This window comes from Cavia porcellus, unplaced genomic scaffold, assembly GCF_034190915.1.
Source record: "Cavia porcellus strain 051 isolate PalLab524CR breed Dunkin Hartley unplaced genomic scaffold, mCavPor4.1 scaffold_2, whole genome shotgun sequence".
Lineage (NCBI taxonomy): Eukaryota > Metazoa > Chordata > Mammalia > Rodentia > Caviidae > Cavia > Cavia porcellus.
Genome location: NW_026947485.1, coordinates 63,615,049 through 63,632,195, shown reverse-complemented (window position 1 = coordinate 63,632,195; position 17,147 = coordinate 63,615,049). Strand labels below are relative to the sequence as shown.

The 17,147-nt window shown below is 37.5% G+C and overlaps 2 protein-coding genes across 2 annotated transcripts; both read left to right on the top strand.

Moving 5' to 3' along the window:
* The first annotated feature begins 375 nt into the window (after positions 1 to 375).
* Gngt1 (G protein subunit gamma transducin 1) lies at positions 376 to 3,481 on the top strand. Its single transcript, XM_023567317.2, has 3 exons — positions 376 to 497; positions 596 to 698; positions 3,211 to 3,481. Exons 2-3 carry the CDS (start codon positions 603 to 605, stop codon positions 3,337 to 3,339), a joined length of 225 nt encoding a protein of 74 aa, XP_023423085.1. The 5' UTR covers positions 376 to 497; positions 596 to 602; the 3' UTR covers positions 3,340 to 3,481.
* A 5,554-nt stretch (positions 3,482 to 9,035) lies between these two features.
* Positions 9,036 to 13,386, top strand: Gng11 (G protein subunit gamma 11). Its single transcript, XM_003475107.5, has 2 exons — positions 9,036 to 9,372; positions 12,951 to 13,386. Exons 1-2 carry the CDS (start codon positions 9,277 to 9,279, stop codon positions 13,074 to 13,076), a joined length of 222 nt encoding a protein of 73 aa, XP_003475155.1. The 5' UTR covers positions 9,036 to 9,276; the 3' UTR covers positions 13,077 to 13,386.
* Positions 13,387 to 17,147: the final 3,761 nt, after the last annotated feature.

Sequence of the window (17,147 nt, the reverse complement as noted above, 5' to 3'; positions counted from 1 at the left end):
TTATTTACTATATTCCATAGTATTGGTTCATACTTCAATCTATTGCTTATAAGGTATTGCTCAGAAGAAATGACCTTTTATTGTCATACTGTATCTTACAATGATTTTTTTATATAGTTCTCTTTGGTAACAGATTAAACACTGTAGCATTTTATGGAATTAACTGATACAACTCGGATACATAGTGTAAGTTTTATGGTAGAGATCTTTGACACTGGAGATGAGAGTTGAAAACTAAAAAATTTACATTGTGCAAAAGACCACTGGAAAGAGGAAACTTCAGTGTTTCAGATGATGCATGGACTAAATGGGCCCCTCCCACTAACCTACTGGCAGGTGTTGAGTCAAATGCTTGATTTAATCATATTAGTGAAGATTATGAAGAAGCTTTCAAATCCCAAGGTTAGTTAGCCATAGCAGTGGAATAGTTCAGAGGGAGCACATAAGAAAGTGGTTACTATAGCAAATTTAAAGTAAAACCAAGAACAGTTTACTTGGTAAGTTAAGATCAGAAAGAAGCAGTGGCTAGCTAGGACTGAATTGAAACGAGTCAAGGAGCTCAGTTATAGGTGCTAAAGTTCTATCTCTCCCGCAGGCCAAATATGCCAGTGATCAATATTGAGGACCTGACAGAGAAGGACAAATTGAAAATGGAAGTTGACCAGCTCAAGAAAGAGGTGACCCTGGAGCGAATGCTGGTAAGTGCTGTACTCCCTTAGACTTTATATTAGATGAGATAGCCTGTGCAGAACCGACTTAGAAAACATTCTCTGCCCTTTGTTATTTGTTCATTTATTTATATATTTATTACTAGAGGAGCACAATGTCCTTACACTGATCATAAAAAAATTCATCCAAGATTAAGAAAGTTAATTAACACAGCGTACATGCTCAATCAAAGGCTTGGAAAACTGTTGGCCTTATGCAGAGTTCAGTTTATAGTCTGTTCTAAACTAAGAATTTTTATTTTTAAAAATACTATTTTATAAAGAAAAAAGAAAGGAGGAAGGAAAGAAAAAAGAAAGGAAGGAAAAGAAGTGGAAAATATGACACAACCATATTTTAGCTAAACATTAAAAATGAAAAATGCGTACAAGTATTTTGTTTGTACTTTTCTAAATTGGTAACCTTTTTACTTGATGCAATGTTTTGAGATTTTCGACATATTGTAAGACTTTGTCCTCCCCCGTGCTGCCACGGTCAGTAATAAATGAGCACACTCTATTCTTCTGGCAAATCAATAAGACAACTTCAGGCACAACAGCTTCCTAATTCATCCTAAAAGCATCTGACGGTTCTTGGAAATGGTTACCAAGAGCTCTCGTCCATTCAAAGGAACAGAAACAGGGAAGGCACGAGGAGTTTCCACCAAACGGTGACTAACCTCCATAAACATTCTGAAAGCTCTTCATTTTAGGACAGGTTATAGAACAAATCCTCCTCACGAATGATAACAGCACAGCTTCTATTTCAAAAGATACCATTTTATCAGTACAAATGAAGAAGGGAGTGCATATTCTTTTCATACTTTGCTCAAAACTCTCATTCCCAATCAAAACTGGCTTTTTGTGTGTGATTGTAACTGTCTTAAACTCCCTGCTGCCCTTTCCACACAGCCAAAATATGTTTTGCTCCGAAGATAACATTAAACCCATAGTCAGCGTAAAAGCTTGGAAAACGTATCACAATTTAAAGTCCTTATCTTTAGAATTTTTGGAGAACAAACTTTTGGCATAAAAGAGAGAAATTTTTCCCTTCGTTTGAAATATTCAAAAGTTGTTTTATTTCTTACATATTCCAGGTTGTTGTTTTGCCGGAGGTTTAGTTGTCTTCAGGTTAAATTTATTTTGGAGTTTTTATTTTGGGTAAACATCATATAGACCCTGCTGCTCTAGCAGTTAATTTACCTCATTATTCACATCTATTCCTTCCTCTTGAAAGTTGAAGTACTTTCATATTAGACTTCAAAATTTCTGTCTCTCCGTCTGTTCTCTGTCTCTGTCTCTCTCTATGCATATCCCCACACATTTACATTCCCATACACAAATACATTGCCTAATTTTTGACAGGCTGCTAAGATGGACTATCATGGACTGGATGACTATTTATAAACAGCAGAAATCTATTTCATTTCCTCACAATTCTGGACACTGGGAAATGCAAGATCAACAGTCTGCTCCCACTTTCATAGATGACCATATTTACGCTGTGTACTTACACGGAGAAAGGGGCTAGGAAGCATTCCCGTGTCTCATAAGAACCCTAATCCTATTCATGAAGGCTCTGCTGCTATGAACTAATCACCTCCTCAAGGCTTTGCCTCTTAACAACATCACATTAAGGATTAGAATTTCAGCATATAAATTTGGGGACAATCATTCAGTCATACATATATGTATGTATGCACATAAATTTATATATACATATGTATATGTACATGTATTTATATTATATATGTCATAAACATTTTATCTGAAAAAAATCAGTATGTTGGCTAAATAAGTTATAAATTGGTTACTTGATTGCCTCTTGGAGTCCACTAAAACACCAAAACTTTATTTTATCCCTAAGTCATTACTGTAATGATGCAGATCAGTGAAAAACAAGCTGATAAATAAGAAGAATAGTTCTGTTCAGCAGGCTGTGTTCCAGAACTGAACAAATCAGCTCAAGTCCCTGACCCCTTGGAGTGTATGGCCTCTGTAGATGAGTTTGAAGGGAAGCCGCATCTTGTAGAATCAAGGACTGGTGAGGAACCATTATTCATTCCTTTTCACCGTTGCAAGTCACATTTTTTTGAGAGAGGAAATAATGGTACTTAATATCCATGCTGGTAACATCCTTAACATATTCTGGTGACTGTCTCCAGTTGTGTTGTAATCCATGGATCTGGTCTACTGTGAAGAAGCAGAGGCATAGTTTTGGGTTTTTTTTTTTTTTTTTTTTTTTTTTGTCTTTTTCGTTTTTATCGGTACCAGGGATCGAACTCACGACTGCCTGCTTCCAAGGCAGGAGTTTATGGCGCTGAGCCAAACCCCCATCCCCCAGAGGCATAGTTTGATGGAACTCTTTAGCTAGGGGTACTGTTCAGAGTGTCCAGAACAGCAGAGTGAGAACAGATTTGTGTTCTTCTGTCCTGGAAAATATGACACGGACATCTGCACTATTCTGTACAAGCTAATGAGTTGACTCTTTCTCCTTCCTCTAAAGGTATCCAAATGTTGTGAAGAAGTGAGGGATTATGTTGAAGAAAGGTCTGGTGAGGATCCACTGATAAAGGGTATCCCGGAGGACAAAAATCCCTTCAAGGAACTCAAAGGGGGCTGTGTGATTTCATAAAGAAAAGAAACAATATCTCTGGAATATCTAGAATTTTAATAACAGTATACATTTCTTCTCATGTATAATTAAAAATGTACATAAATGTTGAAATTTGCAAATGTAAACTTTTAATAAAAACTGAGCTATAATTACATGTAAATTTGTATTTCTGGAAACTTCTTTTTTTAAAAAAGTTACTGTGGCTTATGAACGAATCTCTAGTTTTCTGAGATGCCAGCACAGAGGCAGTGTTTTTGCATTTCTTCATTTCTCTTTCATTACTTATGTTACCTTTAGAATTTATACTTAAACTTATATTTTACAAGTAATTAGATTATAAATTTTATAGTCATAATTTATGATTAGACATATTTTATCAATATTTCCCTTGCTCATAGAATTAGAAAGTTTATTGCTTTGATACAAAGAGAACTTATACACGCAAGATATATACTGCAAAGAGCTTTATTCTTCTTGTCACTGATGATGTGACTTTTTCCCAGAATACAAATTGAACTAACATTTCAGTTTTGGTCACAGAGGATAGTAAATTTAACTAGTAACTAAATGAAAATTATAAGCACTGACTTAGGAGACACGGTGTTCTGGTTCTGACTCTTTATTGCCTACTTGACTGGACTTGTTTCCTAATTATTTCTAGGTCTCAGATATTTTCACTGGAGGATAAAGATGTTAATGATTCTCCTCCCAATTTTTATATGATTTAAATATTTGGTAGTGCAACTATAATATTTAGCATATTTCTTGGCACACAGTTAGACTCAGTAAGTGTTATCTAGTATCATTACTAGGAACGGAAATGGGGAAAATTTCTAGACTCTAACATCAATTTTATTCTATCCCAGCCCCTAAAAGAGCCTCACTTACACAACCTTTTCCATAGTGGGATGAGGGTGAATGATACAGAAATTGCCATTACTAACTTGCCTCTGCTTCTGTAGCAAACGACAGATGGAACTAGACCAGACAGAAACTATTTTTTGCCTGAGTTTTCTGGTTATTAACTTGAGTTTCCAGTGCTATGTTGGATACCATCGACATTGAATGCTCTCGAATGCTAATTGATTGCCATTCTTTTCAAAAACAAGTTAAAAACAAATCTATGTTTGGTCTGGGAGTTCAGGCATCCTTGCTCCTACCATAGTAAACACAACAAACGTCTGTTGATCTTGTCCAGTCCCTTCATTTTGAAACAGAAATTAAAGATTCAGAGAAGTAAATCAGAAAAGTTTCTAGATCAAGATTCTGGGTTTCTGGCTGAGCAGTCCGAAGTGCAGTCCACCACACATTTTCTATGCTTGGCATCTCAAAGAATGAACTGTGGAACCTCTTTTTTCTTGAGGAAAAATTCTTTTCCTCTTATTTAAAATTGTAAAATCCCTCTCCTCCCGCTCAAGCATTTCTTGGTCCTTTCCCCAGTCTGTTCCTGCCCACATCTGCTTCCTTTCATAGCACCCAGCACCATCAAACGCACTATATATGTCACTTATCTATTTAGTTGTGGTCTGTCCTTTAAACCTTCCATGTGTAAGTTAGTGTGTGTTAAGTGCGGGGTTCATTCTTTCATTCTGACTAAAATAAATATAGAATCTTTGCTACAGCATTTAGCAACTTGTAAACCACAGTCCTAACCAACAATTAGTTTTAGTTTTCACCTCACAAGCAGAGAGAGATTTTGGAGCCTGACGGTTCTAACTTGAAACCTTTGCTCTTCCACATTATTGAGAATTTTGGACAGGCATCTACTACTTTCTGAATAAATTCCTTTTCTTTTTCCTTACGTTTAAAATGGTGGATTTGGACAGATCTTATTTATTTACTTTTGTATTTCTTTCTTTCTTTTGGACTGAGCTTATTTAGATATTTTCATTCCAATCAGAGACAGGCATTTTAAAGGAAGCCTTAATAAATGTTCTCTATTATAAATCCTATAGAAATCTTATAGCTGACAAATAATCCTTGAAATAATATAGTATTTTCCACTTGAAATTCGTTCACATGGATCCCTCCACCTGAAATATCCCTCCACTCCATCTCACTTCAGCCTTTTGAAATCCTTCTCTTCTAAAAGTAGTTGCTACCTCACCACCTTGAATGTATGTATCTCTTAGGTTATTTAATATTGCTGTAATTTTTAGAGTTATCTTAATTTCAATGCCATATTGTTAATTTCCCTAGCCTGAAACTGTTCATCTTTGAAACTGCCATACCAACTGACAAATTATCTCTACAGTTTTACTTCATAAATATTTAACTCAATTAAGAGATAATGACAGCCCTCGTGAAATGTTTATGTAAGATAACTCAGATTTTTTTATAGATTAATACATGATGAAAGCAACAATAGGATAAAACATGGATTGTCAGCAGAACTTTGAATAAGAGAGAAATTATTGGAAGGAAGTTCAGAGGAAAAGGCCAAGAAAGGAAGGAAATGATATCATGACTGTTCCTCTGCAGGGCCGTGTCCACAGGCAGTGACTCTGTATTGTTCTGAAGTTGTTACTTCAAGGTTGGGTTACAAGGTTAAGAGGGATGACTAAGACTTCAGGGAAACAGGAAGTACTCCTGCACACACGTAAGGTTTGGCCCCTTAACAAAACTTTCTGATGTCACTGGGGAGGATGAACTACAATGCATCATTAGATATGGTTGAACTTTGATATTTTACACACACAGTCAAGTTCAAGTTTTAGCAAAAACAAAAGCAAAGCAACTCACTGTTATTTGTATTTAGCCTGATTCGATTTCAGATAGCTTTCAAAACAACGTGAATCTCAAACTTTCTAAATTCCTAAAAGTGTTATGAACATCAAGAAAACAGTTAACTGAGGAAGGGAAATGATCAATTATGTATGATGAGAATTAAAGTCTTCTAGGAATGATGTTGATAAGTAATTTTGATATTGTGGATTATACTTAGTTGTTGAAGTAACTGGTACATCAGATCCAAATTTTACTATCACCTGACTTCATCTCAAAAACAAATCTTATGTATATGGTTACATGGAATAAGCAAATTCCTCTAAATTGCCATGTGATTATCTTAACAAATTGAATCAAGTTAACAAAGAATGCATAAAATGTATTCTAGATACCTTTCTTAAAGAAATTAGCTTTTTCTTTCTAAATTAGTTTTGTTGTTTTGCTTTATGTTTTTGTTTTTTGAAACAACGCCTTGCTAAATATCCCAGACTGGCCTGGATCTTAAGATCCAAAGGTCTTAGCCTCCTGGGTGCAAGGGTTACAGGCAGTGCCATCAAGCTTGGCTCCAAAAAAATTTATCATTTTAATGACCTAAACAGTCACTGTTTACTTGATAAATTTTAGAAGAATAGAATTTGGGAGGTAATCTAGCTTATTTATACAAATGCAAAGAGGATGTGTATTTTGCAAAACTAGAAGATAAAAATAAGACAAGCTCCCTGATCTCTTTTGATTTCAAGTTGATTTTAAAGCAGCACCAATATAATTCCCTTCAATATAGTGTTTTCTACATATAAGTTTAATGACATACTTAAAAATCAGAAAAAAATAAAGAGTAAATATGGTTTTCTCCTTTTTGCATGCCAAACTAAAACTTCCATGGTCTTTCCTCTTATAATTTAAAAGTAAAAATGTTTGCTTTTATTAGGCAATTTCATTTAAACATTTGTCAAAATGCTGTGAACTTTTAATAAAAGTTAATTTCTGGTTAAGTCTGTCAGTTTTACTACAAAGTGGTTTCATACTATATTATTTTTGGAAAATGATTTTCATTAAGAGTTGTATGCAAGATTATTTGGACACCACTAATAACATTCTTATTCAAAATTTTTTATTCCGGGCTGGGCTGGAGGTAGAGCCCTTACCTAGCAGGTGTGATGGCCTGAATTGGAGCCCCACCCTCACAAAAAAGAAAAACAAAATATTTACCTAAAACTTTTGAATATTTCTGATAGAATAGTTCTTTAAGAATACATGAAAAATTGTAATACTGTTCTTCTTTGGGAAGTAAATTCAATACTTAACGATAGGAAATTATATACCCTTGTTTGAAAAAAGTTTACCCATCATTTTAGCTTTTAATACTGAAAGCAACAACAAAATATTTTTCACAATGCTATGTGCTTACAGGATTTCAGCATTTTGCAATTCATTTAGGTTAATTTACATATTACTGTGAACTTATATAATAATGCAAACTAAAAACAAGAGTAGACTGTTGCATATTTGTGTCTAATAAGCCTCATGATATCATAGAATAAATTAAAGAACCAACATGGCTATGTAAATATTTATCCCTGCATAAAACAAGATGAAAAAATTTCCAGGCCAAAGTAATTCTATTTTTATGACACAGAACAGATGTACTCACCTTAATTTACTTATCCAACTGATTTAATTTTGGTCTGGGCTTATTTTGATTTAGGCTTCATTCATACTCATTAATTTCATTCATTTGTTTAAACTATTTTTAACCAACCTTTTAAAGTTAAGAAATACGAAATGTAAGAAATAATGAATGCATTCTGGAGAATCAAGTAAGTTTGACTTGACTCACGGCTTCCTAAGAAGGGAAGAACCTTCAGCAGATGAGGCAACCTCTCTAAATCTAGGTGATTCCGGGAATTCCAAATAGAAAAAACAAACCTCCTCAATACTTTCTTTGTGAAAGTGATTTAACCTACCTGGACACTTCCTCTTCCCCCAAAATGAGACCTAACTGGAAAATAATCAGCTTTGAACACCAAAGATCAAAAGTGCCAGCCCCAAACACCTGGCTAACCTGAAGTTACAGGGACTAAGAGAATAGTTCCTAGTATTAAGGTCATGAACTCTGAGATGCTTATCTAAGGTCTCCAACTCTTCCTTAATCATTAGGAGGTTATTTTTGGAAAGAAAGAAAAATATTTCATCCTTGGGGAAGGTTTTTGGAACGTGTGTGTGTGTGTGTGTGTGTGTGTGTGTGTGTGTGTGTGTTTTCGTCTAATCTTTTGAGCTAATAACAGTGCTTTAGTTCATGAGCTCATACTCAAAGGAAAAGTTCATATCGCACATAAATGTTTCTTCCCACCAGACACTTGCTGGCTGTAGAAAGTAACAATAGAGAAGACTGTCATTTTCCAGAAAGCTGAGAATCCCAAACTGAGCAAGGACGTCACTGCCTCCATCTAGCAGAGTCAAGAGCTCAGAATCCTCCTAGGGGATGAGAGAGGAGAACTGGGCAAAACCTTCAAGATAGAGCTCACTCTTCACATCACCTTTATATCCACCAAACACTGCAAAACACAAAAGGGCAAATCAAAGCTCCTGTTCGGGATGCAAGTGATTATTTAATGACCGAGAATGCCCCTGCAGTATGAAAACACTGTTCACCCCAATCTCCTTCCCTGTCTCCCGCATTTTATAAGATTCCTTTCAGGCCTGCAGGGGTGAACACCCTGGGGGTGCTGCTGGGTATTTCTGAGATCACAGCTGCCCTTCCCTCTCCGTGGTGTTCAGCCTAAGCCTCAGGCTTGGCCACTATATAGATGGAAAACTTACGGACTGCCAAGTTTTACAACTTTTGGAAAAGTGAAGGGCTGTTATTTCCTGCTGCATAATGTCCTCCTTTCCTAGTTTCACAAACAAAACCCGGATGTGATTTGGAAAAGGGCCCCCCACACAAAATAAATCCTCCGAAATTGAGTGGCTCTTTGGGCTTGGCCCTGCCTTCCTCGCGGGGCGTCTGCACCTTTGCCCTGCCCAGCCCCGAAGGCCTCCCGGCTCGGCTCCCGGACCTGAGCGAAAGCGGGGTGCGCGAGGTCCGGCCTTCGGGCAGGGCCGGCGTGGACAGAAGTCCGCAGGAAGCCGAGCGCCGGCGGGGGAGGGAGGGCGTCACGTCCTGCCGGACCGCGGGCTGCCTGGCCGCAGTCACCTCGGGAGGCGCCCCGGGCTCCACGGCGGCCGAGGATGCCCGCCCTGCACATCGAAGATCTGCCCGAGAAGGAAAAGCTGAAGATGGAAGTGGAGCAACTTCGCAAGGAAGTCAAGCTGCAGAGACAGCAGGTAAGGGGCCGCTCAGAACCGGCCCTCTCCGAGGGGAGCAGGCCCGCGCTGCCTGCCCTTCCACCCTGGCCGGTGGTGGGTTCCGCGCAGCCCTCTGCGGAGGAGGAAGGCTCCGCACAGCCTGGGACGCGCCAGCTCAGGAGCTCCTAGGAGCTGAAGAGTGCGGGATCGGGAGGAAGGAAAGCAAAAGTCCTGACCTGAAGGACCCTGGTGGGAGCGGATGCGAAGTCCCAGTCTACTGGACGGCTGGACCTAAGCCCAGCTGCAGGAAAAAGGCAGATGGCGTGTTTTGCCTGGAGAGTCCTTCTAAAAACATATTTTAAAGTGTCACGAGGAGCTTTCAGTCTTTCCAGTGGCCTTCAGGGATGGGCTGAGACAGTTCCCTGGGGCTGGCCTGCAAAATGCTAGACTTTATTTTTTTATTTGTAGATTTCATCCCTTTATAGTAATTATCCACTTCATGTCTTCTGTGTATGCATAATGGACTCATGTTTATGAATACATGATTATATCTGTACTGAGGTGAATATAATTGCAATTTAAAAAACTTAGAGAACACTGATAGGGATTACAATTTCACTAAGAGCAGTAAGTCTGGGTATTTGGAAGTCTCCAAATGAAAGGTGACTGAGAGGTTTTGCAATTTTTGTTTCTATTTCTTACTAGTAACAGGAGCTTCCATGCATTTACTTTTGTCCTTTTTTACACAGTTCAGCAACCTTTAGTTTGGGAAAAGGCTTTTGGAGAAATGCTTTTTAAAGAAAAAGTTTTCTCCCAACGCCCTCCCCAAAATTGAACTGATTCTAATACTTGTTTAATACTTGAAAAAAATAAGAGGAACAGTAGAAACACAGCAAATACTGTAAATATGCTCCCTTGCCTTCTTTCTCTGGCTCTGTGAATGACAGGGGTCTTAGTCTTCTTGAGGAACAACTGAAAGATACAGGTTTTATAAGCTTTACTTCTTTACACAGTTATTTTCTCAAAATTAGCTTTCCATTTCCTAATTCCAAGTCCTAGCTTTTCCTACCTGTTGTCTTTTCTTTCCATGCTGAGGGTTTTGTGACTTATCAGCGTGGTGTTCAAAGGAATAAACAAAGTTACAAGACCCAGTTAATAAGCTTGTGTCTTAAAAGCGGCTCATTTTGCTAGTGGCAGAGCCCTCAATAAAGCAAATATTGGCCTTTTAGACTTTGTTTTCGGCACAATGAACCTTAGGAGTTATGTATTCATCAGAGTTGCATGTGCTAAAGTGATGCATTGCTGATGCAAAGTTGGGATATCTTAATACTTGATATCATAGTGCAGCGCTTACAGGGGAAAATTTCAAATTAGGTATTGGGCAATGTCCTGGATGCAAGTGACATCACAGAAATCAAACATCATTCCTTAACAGTTTCTCCCTGTTAACACTTTCTCCCTGCCGGCAGCGCTGTGCCTTAGAACACCCCCTGTAGCTTTTGTTTTCCAGCTCCTGACCCCTATAGTATACGGCAGAGGGAGAAAAATCTTCAGAACAGGGAGAAGTATCCAAGTCTTAATGATTTTCAAACATACATTACTATGTGCTGTGAATTAGTGCGCAGCAAACACAAACTCTTTAGAGACTTTTCCTCCTCCTTGCTTCAGAATAAAAGCCTGGCATGGTGACACATGCCTATAATTCCATTACTCTGGAGGCTGAGTCAGAAGGATCACTGGGAGTTCAAGGCCAAACTTGGCTACAAAGTGAGTTGAAGGTCAGCCTGAACTGCACAGTGAAACCCTGTCTTAAACACACACACACATACACACACACACACACACGTACACATACACACAAAACCCCAATTCACATAGAGGATGGCTAGTTTCTCACTTATGACCACAGAATAATGGGACAAATACTTAGACACACTGTTCTATCACTCAGGTGTTAACATCTGAGCTATGTTGCTGGCTCAAGTCCAGACAAATTCACAGGTTGTATCTGGCTTCAGCTAATTAATTACCAGATACATTCTCTTGTCCATGGAAGGAAAGGCATCAGAGGAGCAATCTTTCATTTTTTGGAGGTGATGGCCTCTTCAGAAACCTAATGAAAAAGACTGTCAGAATAAATACAATGTGAAGAATGTGGGTATCACCTAGAAATTTCTCTGGAGTCCCAGGCTCCAGACAGTGGATACTGGCTTCATCAGTTTTGAATTCATTCAAAATGCACACACTGTACATGTCAGCAGAATTGAGGGCAAATATTTACCCAAAAGAATGATTCTTGAAAATATTTTATTTTATAGTATTTTAAGTCAAATAATGATATCACCTATTTTTAAGCTTTAATTTATGTATTTGTTTATTTATTGTGGTATTGAATATTGGACCCATGGCCTTCACCTTGCGTTACAGTCCCAACCCCTAGTTTTTAATATTTTAAAAATTTGGTGACAGATCTCACTAAGTGGTCAAGGTGACACTTGAACCTCCAATTCTCCTGTCTCAGCCTCCCTCAGTGTTGAGATTACAGGCTTTATTAGGTCAGTGGCCTCCATACTGCTCTGCAAAGAACTGTCCTTTAGGATGTGTAAGTAAGTAGTGAAGTTTCTGTTTTTGTCTAGTTTTAAATCTCATCTCTTGATAATTACCAGTTTGTTTTATAACTATGTATGATGCATTTAACACTGTGGGCTCTGAATTTATTTTAAGTAAGTATTGAACATTTTGGGAAGCACATGCAAACATGTTTTAGTGATAACCATTAAAACAGTTGGAAGCTACCAGTCTAGATTATAAATTCAGTGATACCATTTGCCCACTTTTGATGTGCCTTGATGGCTAGAATTATATTTTTTTCTAGAATCCTTCTTTTTTTCTTTTTTCTTTCCTAGTTGAAACTTGTCTCTTAAGGATAGTTTTGGTTTTGTTTTTTCAAAAAGCTACTCAGCCCTTTTTTTGCACTGCAGTAAAAGTTTAAACTGATTGTGTAAATACAAGAATACCAGAGAAAGGTGACCAGTCTCTGATTGTGGCCACAGTCTGTCAGGAGGGAACTCTGAGCAGAGGCACAGAGGGAAGGACTGGGGCAGCTCTGGCCTTTCCAGAGTCTGGCTACTATCAATGCTTCTATGGATGTGAAATTCCAGCACTTGGGACATCCCTCAGTGCGAGCTGTCACATAACACCCTCCCTCAAATACTTGGGATTATCTGCTGCTGCACCTACCCCTTAGCATGAAGAAATGAAAGTGGAATATGTTTTATCATATAAAAATATGTTAAATATGTCATAATTGTATTTTAACAGAGGAGGAAAAATGTGAGTCTTAATGAATGGATATTGCTGGGAATGACCTATTGAACACAGTAACTTTCAAACTTTTTTTTAACTTTGACCTGTAGTAAGAAATATTCTTCACATGGATTGCATTTTATATAGAAATGGAACAGAATAAAATTATTAGCATGTGCACAGAGATAATATATCAATTTAAAAAAAACTTTAAAGCTGATTAACAGGTATAATAATTTCACAAAAAGATTCTGAGAAAGTTTGAGCATGTCAGACCTAATGCATTTTGTTCTTTTTCTTCTGTAATTTAGGTGTCTAAATGTTCTGAAGAAATAAAGAACTATATTGAAGAACGTTCTGGGGAGGATCCCCTGGTGAAGGGAATTCCAGAAGACAAGAATCCCTTCAAAGAAAAAAGCAGCTGCATTATTTCGTAAATAACTCCAAGGAGAAAATATGTCTTCAGCAGAAGAGCTCAATTTTTATATCTTCCCCAAATAAACCCTTTTAAGGAAGAAGAAATTAAACTTAATGAGACTCTCTGAAGCACTAGATGCATGGGGTTATTTGTAAAGGCATATCTGCTTTTCCTTTCATGCTCACTATACATCCTTTTAGCAGGCAGCATACATCCACTGTTGCACAATTATGGAATTAAGGATATTATCGTGCATAACTCAGCTTTTTCACTACTTTGCTTGATGCCTCAAATAAAGTTTTGTGTTGGGAAAATGAATGAAAATGAAAGCACATTTCACTCCATTAACTTTTATACTGTGCCCCATAATCTTTCAGTAGTTGGGACATCAAAAGATTAGGTGGTGCCATAGATGAGGTCTCCAATCCAGCTCTCTTTGCTCCACAGGTTTTCAGTGCTAGACTCTAACTTGGGGAATGTGTTTGCTCCAATCCTCAGATTTAGGAAAAGAGTTGGCAGAAATCCTGATAGCATCGACAGAGCCCAATGATCTGAGTCGGAGTCAGGCCGCACCATGTCTCCATGATCATTTATTTCCCTAGCATGCCATCATTTAGATCTTATCACAATGTTCCCACTGCCGTGGCTGTGGGAAAGGTCCCACCTTGGAACTAGGAAGAGAACCTTTCCTCCTTGTGGAGAGCAGTGGCTTCCAGGCTGTGCTTTTGCCCCTCAGAACTGAGGTGACTCCCTGCCAACACAGAGAGCTTAGATAGGATCAACGGTCTCCCTACCTAGTAGCTAAAATGTCCATGACAAAACTGAAAACTCTTTGTTACAATAAAAACCAAAACCACAGAAACACAGAAACATAGAAAGACCAAGACTGAAATTTGTATAATTATAATGCTGGAATGGGAGGGCAAAAACGGGCCTAAAAAACGTAGTGAGGTAAAAATGATGCATGAAAATTGAAAATTTGGTAAAATACATAAATTTATAGATTCAAGAAACTGAGCAGAGGATAAATAGGATAAACCAAAGGAAAATCACATCTGAATACATTGTGACTAAACATCTTACAACTAAAAAACAAGGAAAAAAGTGTTTTAAGAGTCAGGTAAATGTTGCATTACTTAAAAAGAAAGGAAACTTTGAATTAAGTGGGTGTTCCTCCAAAACTGTAGGGGCTGGAAGAGGTATGATATTTTTAAATGCTAAAGTAAAAGAACTATTGACATTGAAGTGTCTACTAGTAAAAATATCCTTTAGGAAAGGAGAAGAGGTGAAGACATTCTTATGTGGAGGAAAATTAAAAGAATTTGTGGCTAACATAAGCTCTCAGAACACAAAGAACATACTACCACTCGCAAAAGGGCTTGTCCCTGCAGATTGAAACACAGAAAAAAGATGAAGGGTAAAAATTGAAGCAAACCCTACAGACTTATTGTCAGCTTACATGTTGCAAAGCACAACATGCTAAAAGTAGAGCAGGGCAGTTCAAATCAGGGAGGTCCAATCTGGTGCAAAGTGTCTAATCCATGTAACTATGTGAGTGAGGAGGGGAGTACATATGCATTTGTCATTTGACAGCACACATGTATGGTGCCGTGGAATGCCAGGTCCCATTCTATGCTTACAAACACTAGTGATTTAGACAAAGGCCTTAATGTCAGGGAATTTATAACAATTATAATGAATCAGGTATATAAACGTAATATACAGAGGGATATATACTGTATCACCAATAGGAAAATGGTTTTTGAATGTTCTAATAATGATGGCAGTTTATACATAAAATGGGCTTAATATTTTCCCAGATCAGGAGTGAGCTTTTTACATAGATTATCTCATATGCACCATATGTGATAAGGTAAATAATTCAAATATTGCAACTGTAACTAGTAAACTGTGTCCTAAGCATTATGCAATGTTGCTTCTCTTACAGAACTCAATATACATGAGAAAAGAAAAGAATTATTAACGGATTTACAGAAGTTGTTTTTGGTAGCAGTGATAGCCAGTTACTATAGCCTTAGAAAAGTTTAGCCTTTGTGTTTGATGTAATGTTCTATAGTAGCTTATTTTAGTTGTTTTTGTTGATTGGTTCATTGGTTTTTCTGTAATCATGGCCTATGATGATTATAATAACTCTAGCCTGTGCCAACTGAGTGAATTTTGTTTTCAATAAAAAAATCACAACTCTAAGTTATTGTGACAGTGATGAAGTCTAATTATACATCAAACAGTTTTTGCTCATTAGTTGAATAATACAATCTTTCAGTTTAACACAAGAAGCCATCTGATGGAAGCTGTGAATGGTGGTAGATTGTTTAAAAAATATCAGACTATTAAAAAGACTTTCTTAAAGACAGAAATATTATTAAGGGATAATCTATCAGCTCAAGGGAACTGTTTACAGGTACCAAAGAATCCTTTCTAAGAAGTAATCAAATAAAATCCCTGTAAAACTTGGTTTTCTTTAATTAAGGTAGCCATGGACTCCATCTTGCCAGTTTTCCCCCTTTTCATGTAGGTAGACTCTACATCATAGGCTTGGTTTGGGAATTGCTGAGCCTGATTCTCTAAGCTGGGAACAGAAATCTTTAAATTTATACATACTCACATGTTGGCACTCAACACTATCAGGAAGCAGCTTTGAATTTTGTTTGAAAGTAAGCAGAGTAAATATATACAGACATACGTGTATTTCACAGAAGGTGTGTGTTTGCGTAAACTCCTGGCACTCTTGCACCGACAGACAGTGCATGAAAGGAAGAAAGGGGTCAATTTTGCTTTACTGAGTGTTTTGAAACGGTACAAAACCTAAACATGTCTCAGTCTAGGAGAAGAGAAACAGTGACACTTACCTTAAATAATTTAAAAACATAACCTGATATCCCTGATTTTGATATAATTCACTGATCACTTGAAATAGCTCCAAGTGCTCTGTAGTTAAGCGCTCCTTTTTATGACTGCAATTACAGGGCAGTGTGAAAAATCCCTCTGAGGAAGATACTGTCTCTGAGTGCCAACATCCACACTCACCTTTTCTCTTTTCTGTTATATGCAACTGAGTTTTCTGTTATGCACATATACATAAATTTACTATAAAAGCAAATGTAAGCTAGGAAAAGTTAATATTTGTTATCTAGATTTTTCAGTTTGGGGTAGGGAGAAAACATTTTAAAAACATTCATTTCAATTTGATTTGACAAATAAATCAAAGGCCTGTATATGTGACAATTACTAGACAAGTTTAATATTTTTTCCTACATTCTAGGGACAGGCAGTTGAAACAAAAAAAGTGACACAGTTAAATAAACAAATTTAATTGTGGGCTAACTATAAAATATGACATTTTCTCCCTTTCTTTTGGTAACATTTCATGGAAAGAGAGTCAGCAGCTTACATGAAAGGGAAAAATTTGCGGAGGATTAAATCTAAGAGAAAAAAATGTCATTTATTGAGTATATCTTGGCAGACCAAGAAGTCATTTATCAAGTTTATGTTAGAAGAATTGGGTAGATTGTCTTCGGTTTAAAAAAAAAAAAGAAGTCTGAAATACTGCTTGCAGTTACTGTTGGTAACAGACTCCCCTAAGTTCATGACTTAATACAATTTACTTGTTCTCACCAGTCTACCTGTGGGCTCGTCTGCTGGCTTCACTCAGCTGCGTTACCTAGAGGGTCAGCTGGGGTCTAGCTTTTCAGCCGGGTGTTGGCTGGAAGCTGCTGGAACAAAGCAAGTGACTAGGTCAAATGTGTTTTGTCCTTAACACACTTTCCTAGGCTTCTGCTCATGGGCTTGCAGGCCTCTAAGAAAAGGAGAGTTACAGGGTGAAAGGAATTGTAAGTTCTCAGGAAAGAACTGGCACATTATCATGTCCATTGCATTCAGCTGTTGTTTGACTCTAGTCCCACGCAGACTCAAGAGAAACAAAACCAGATGCCTCCTCGGGAGGATGTAAACATGAAGTCCTAAGGCATGAGAGAGGACAGTATGGAAACTTGGGGTTGTATTGTGACTCACCCACCTCATTGGGTAAGGATCTTGGTCTCAGTTTTAGGCTGTGGAAGCAAATCAGAGG

What these genes read in the sequence shown, in the direction of transcription:
- Gngt1 (XM_023567317.2), top strand. Translation starts at nt 603, where the DNA reads ATGCCAGTGATCAATATTGAGGACCTGACAGAGAAGGACAAATTGAAA. An exon ending in TGACCCTGGAGCGAATGCTG is followed by an intron (nt 699 to 3,210) that starts GTAAGTGCTGTA and finishes CTTCCTCTAAAG; the next exon opens with GTATCCAAATGTTGTGAAGA.
- Gng11 (XM_003475107.5), top strand. Translation starts at nt 9,277, where the DNA reads ATGCCCGCCCTGCACATCGAAGATCTGCCCGAGAAGGAAAAGCTGAAG. An exon ending in TCAAGCTGCAGAGACAGCAG is followed by an intron (nt 9,373 to 12,950) that starts GTAAGGGGCCGC and finishes TCTGTAATTTAG; the next exon opens with GTGTCTAAATGTTCTGAAGA.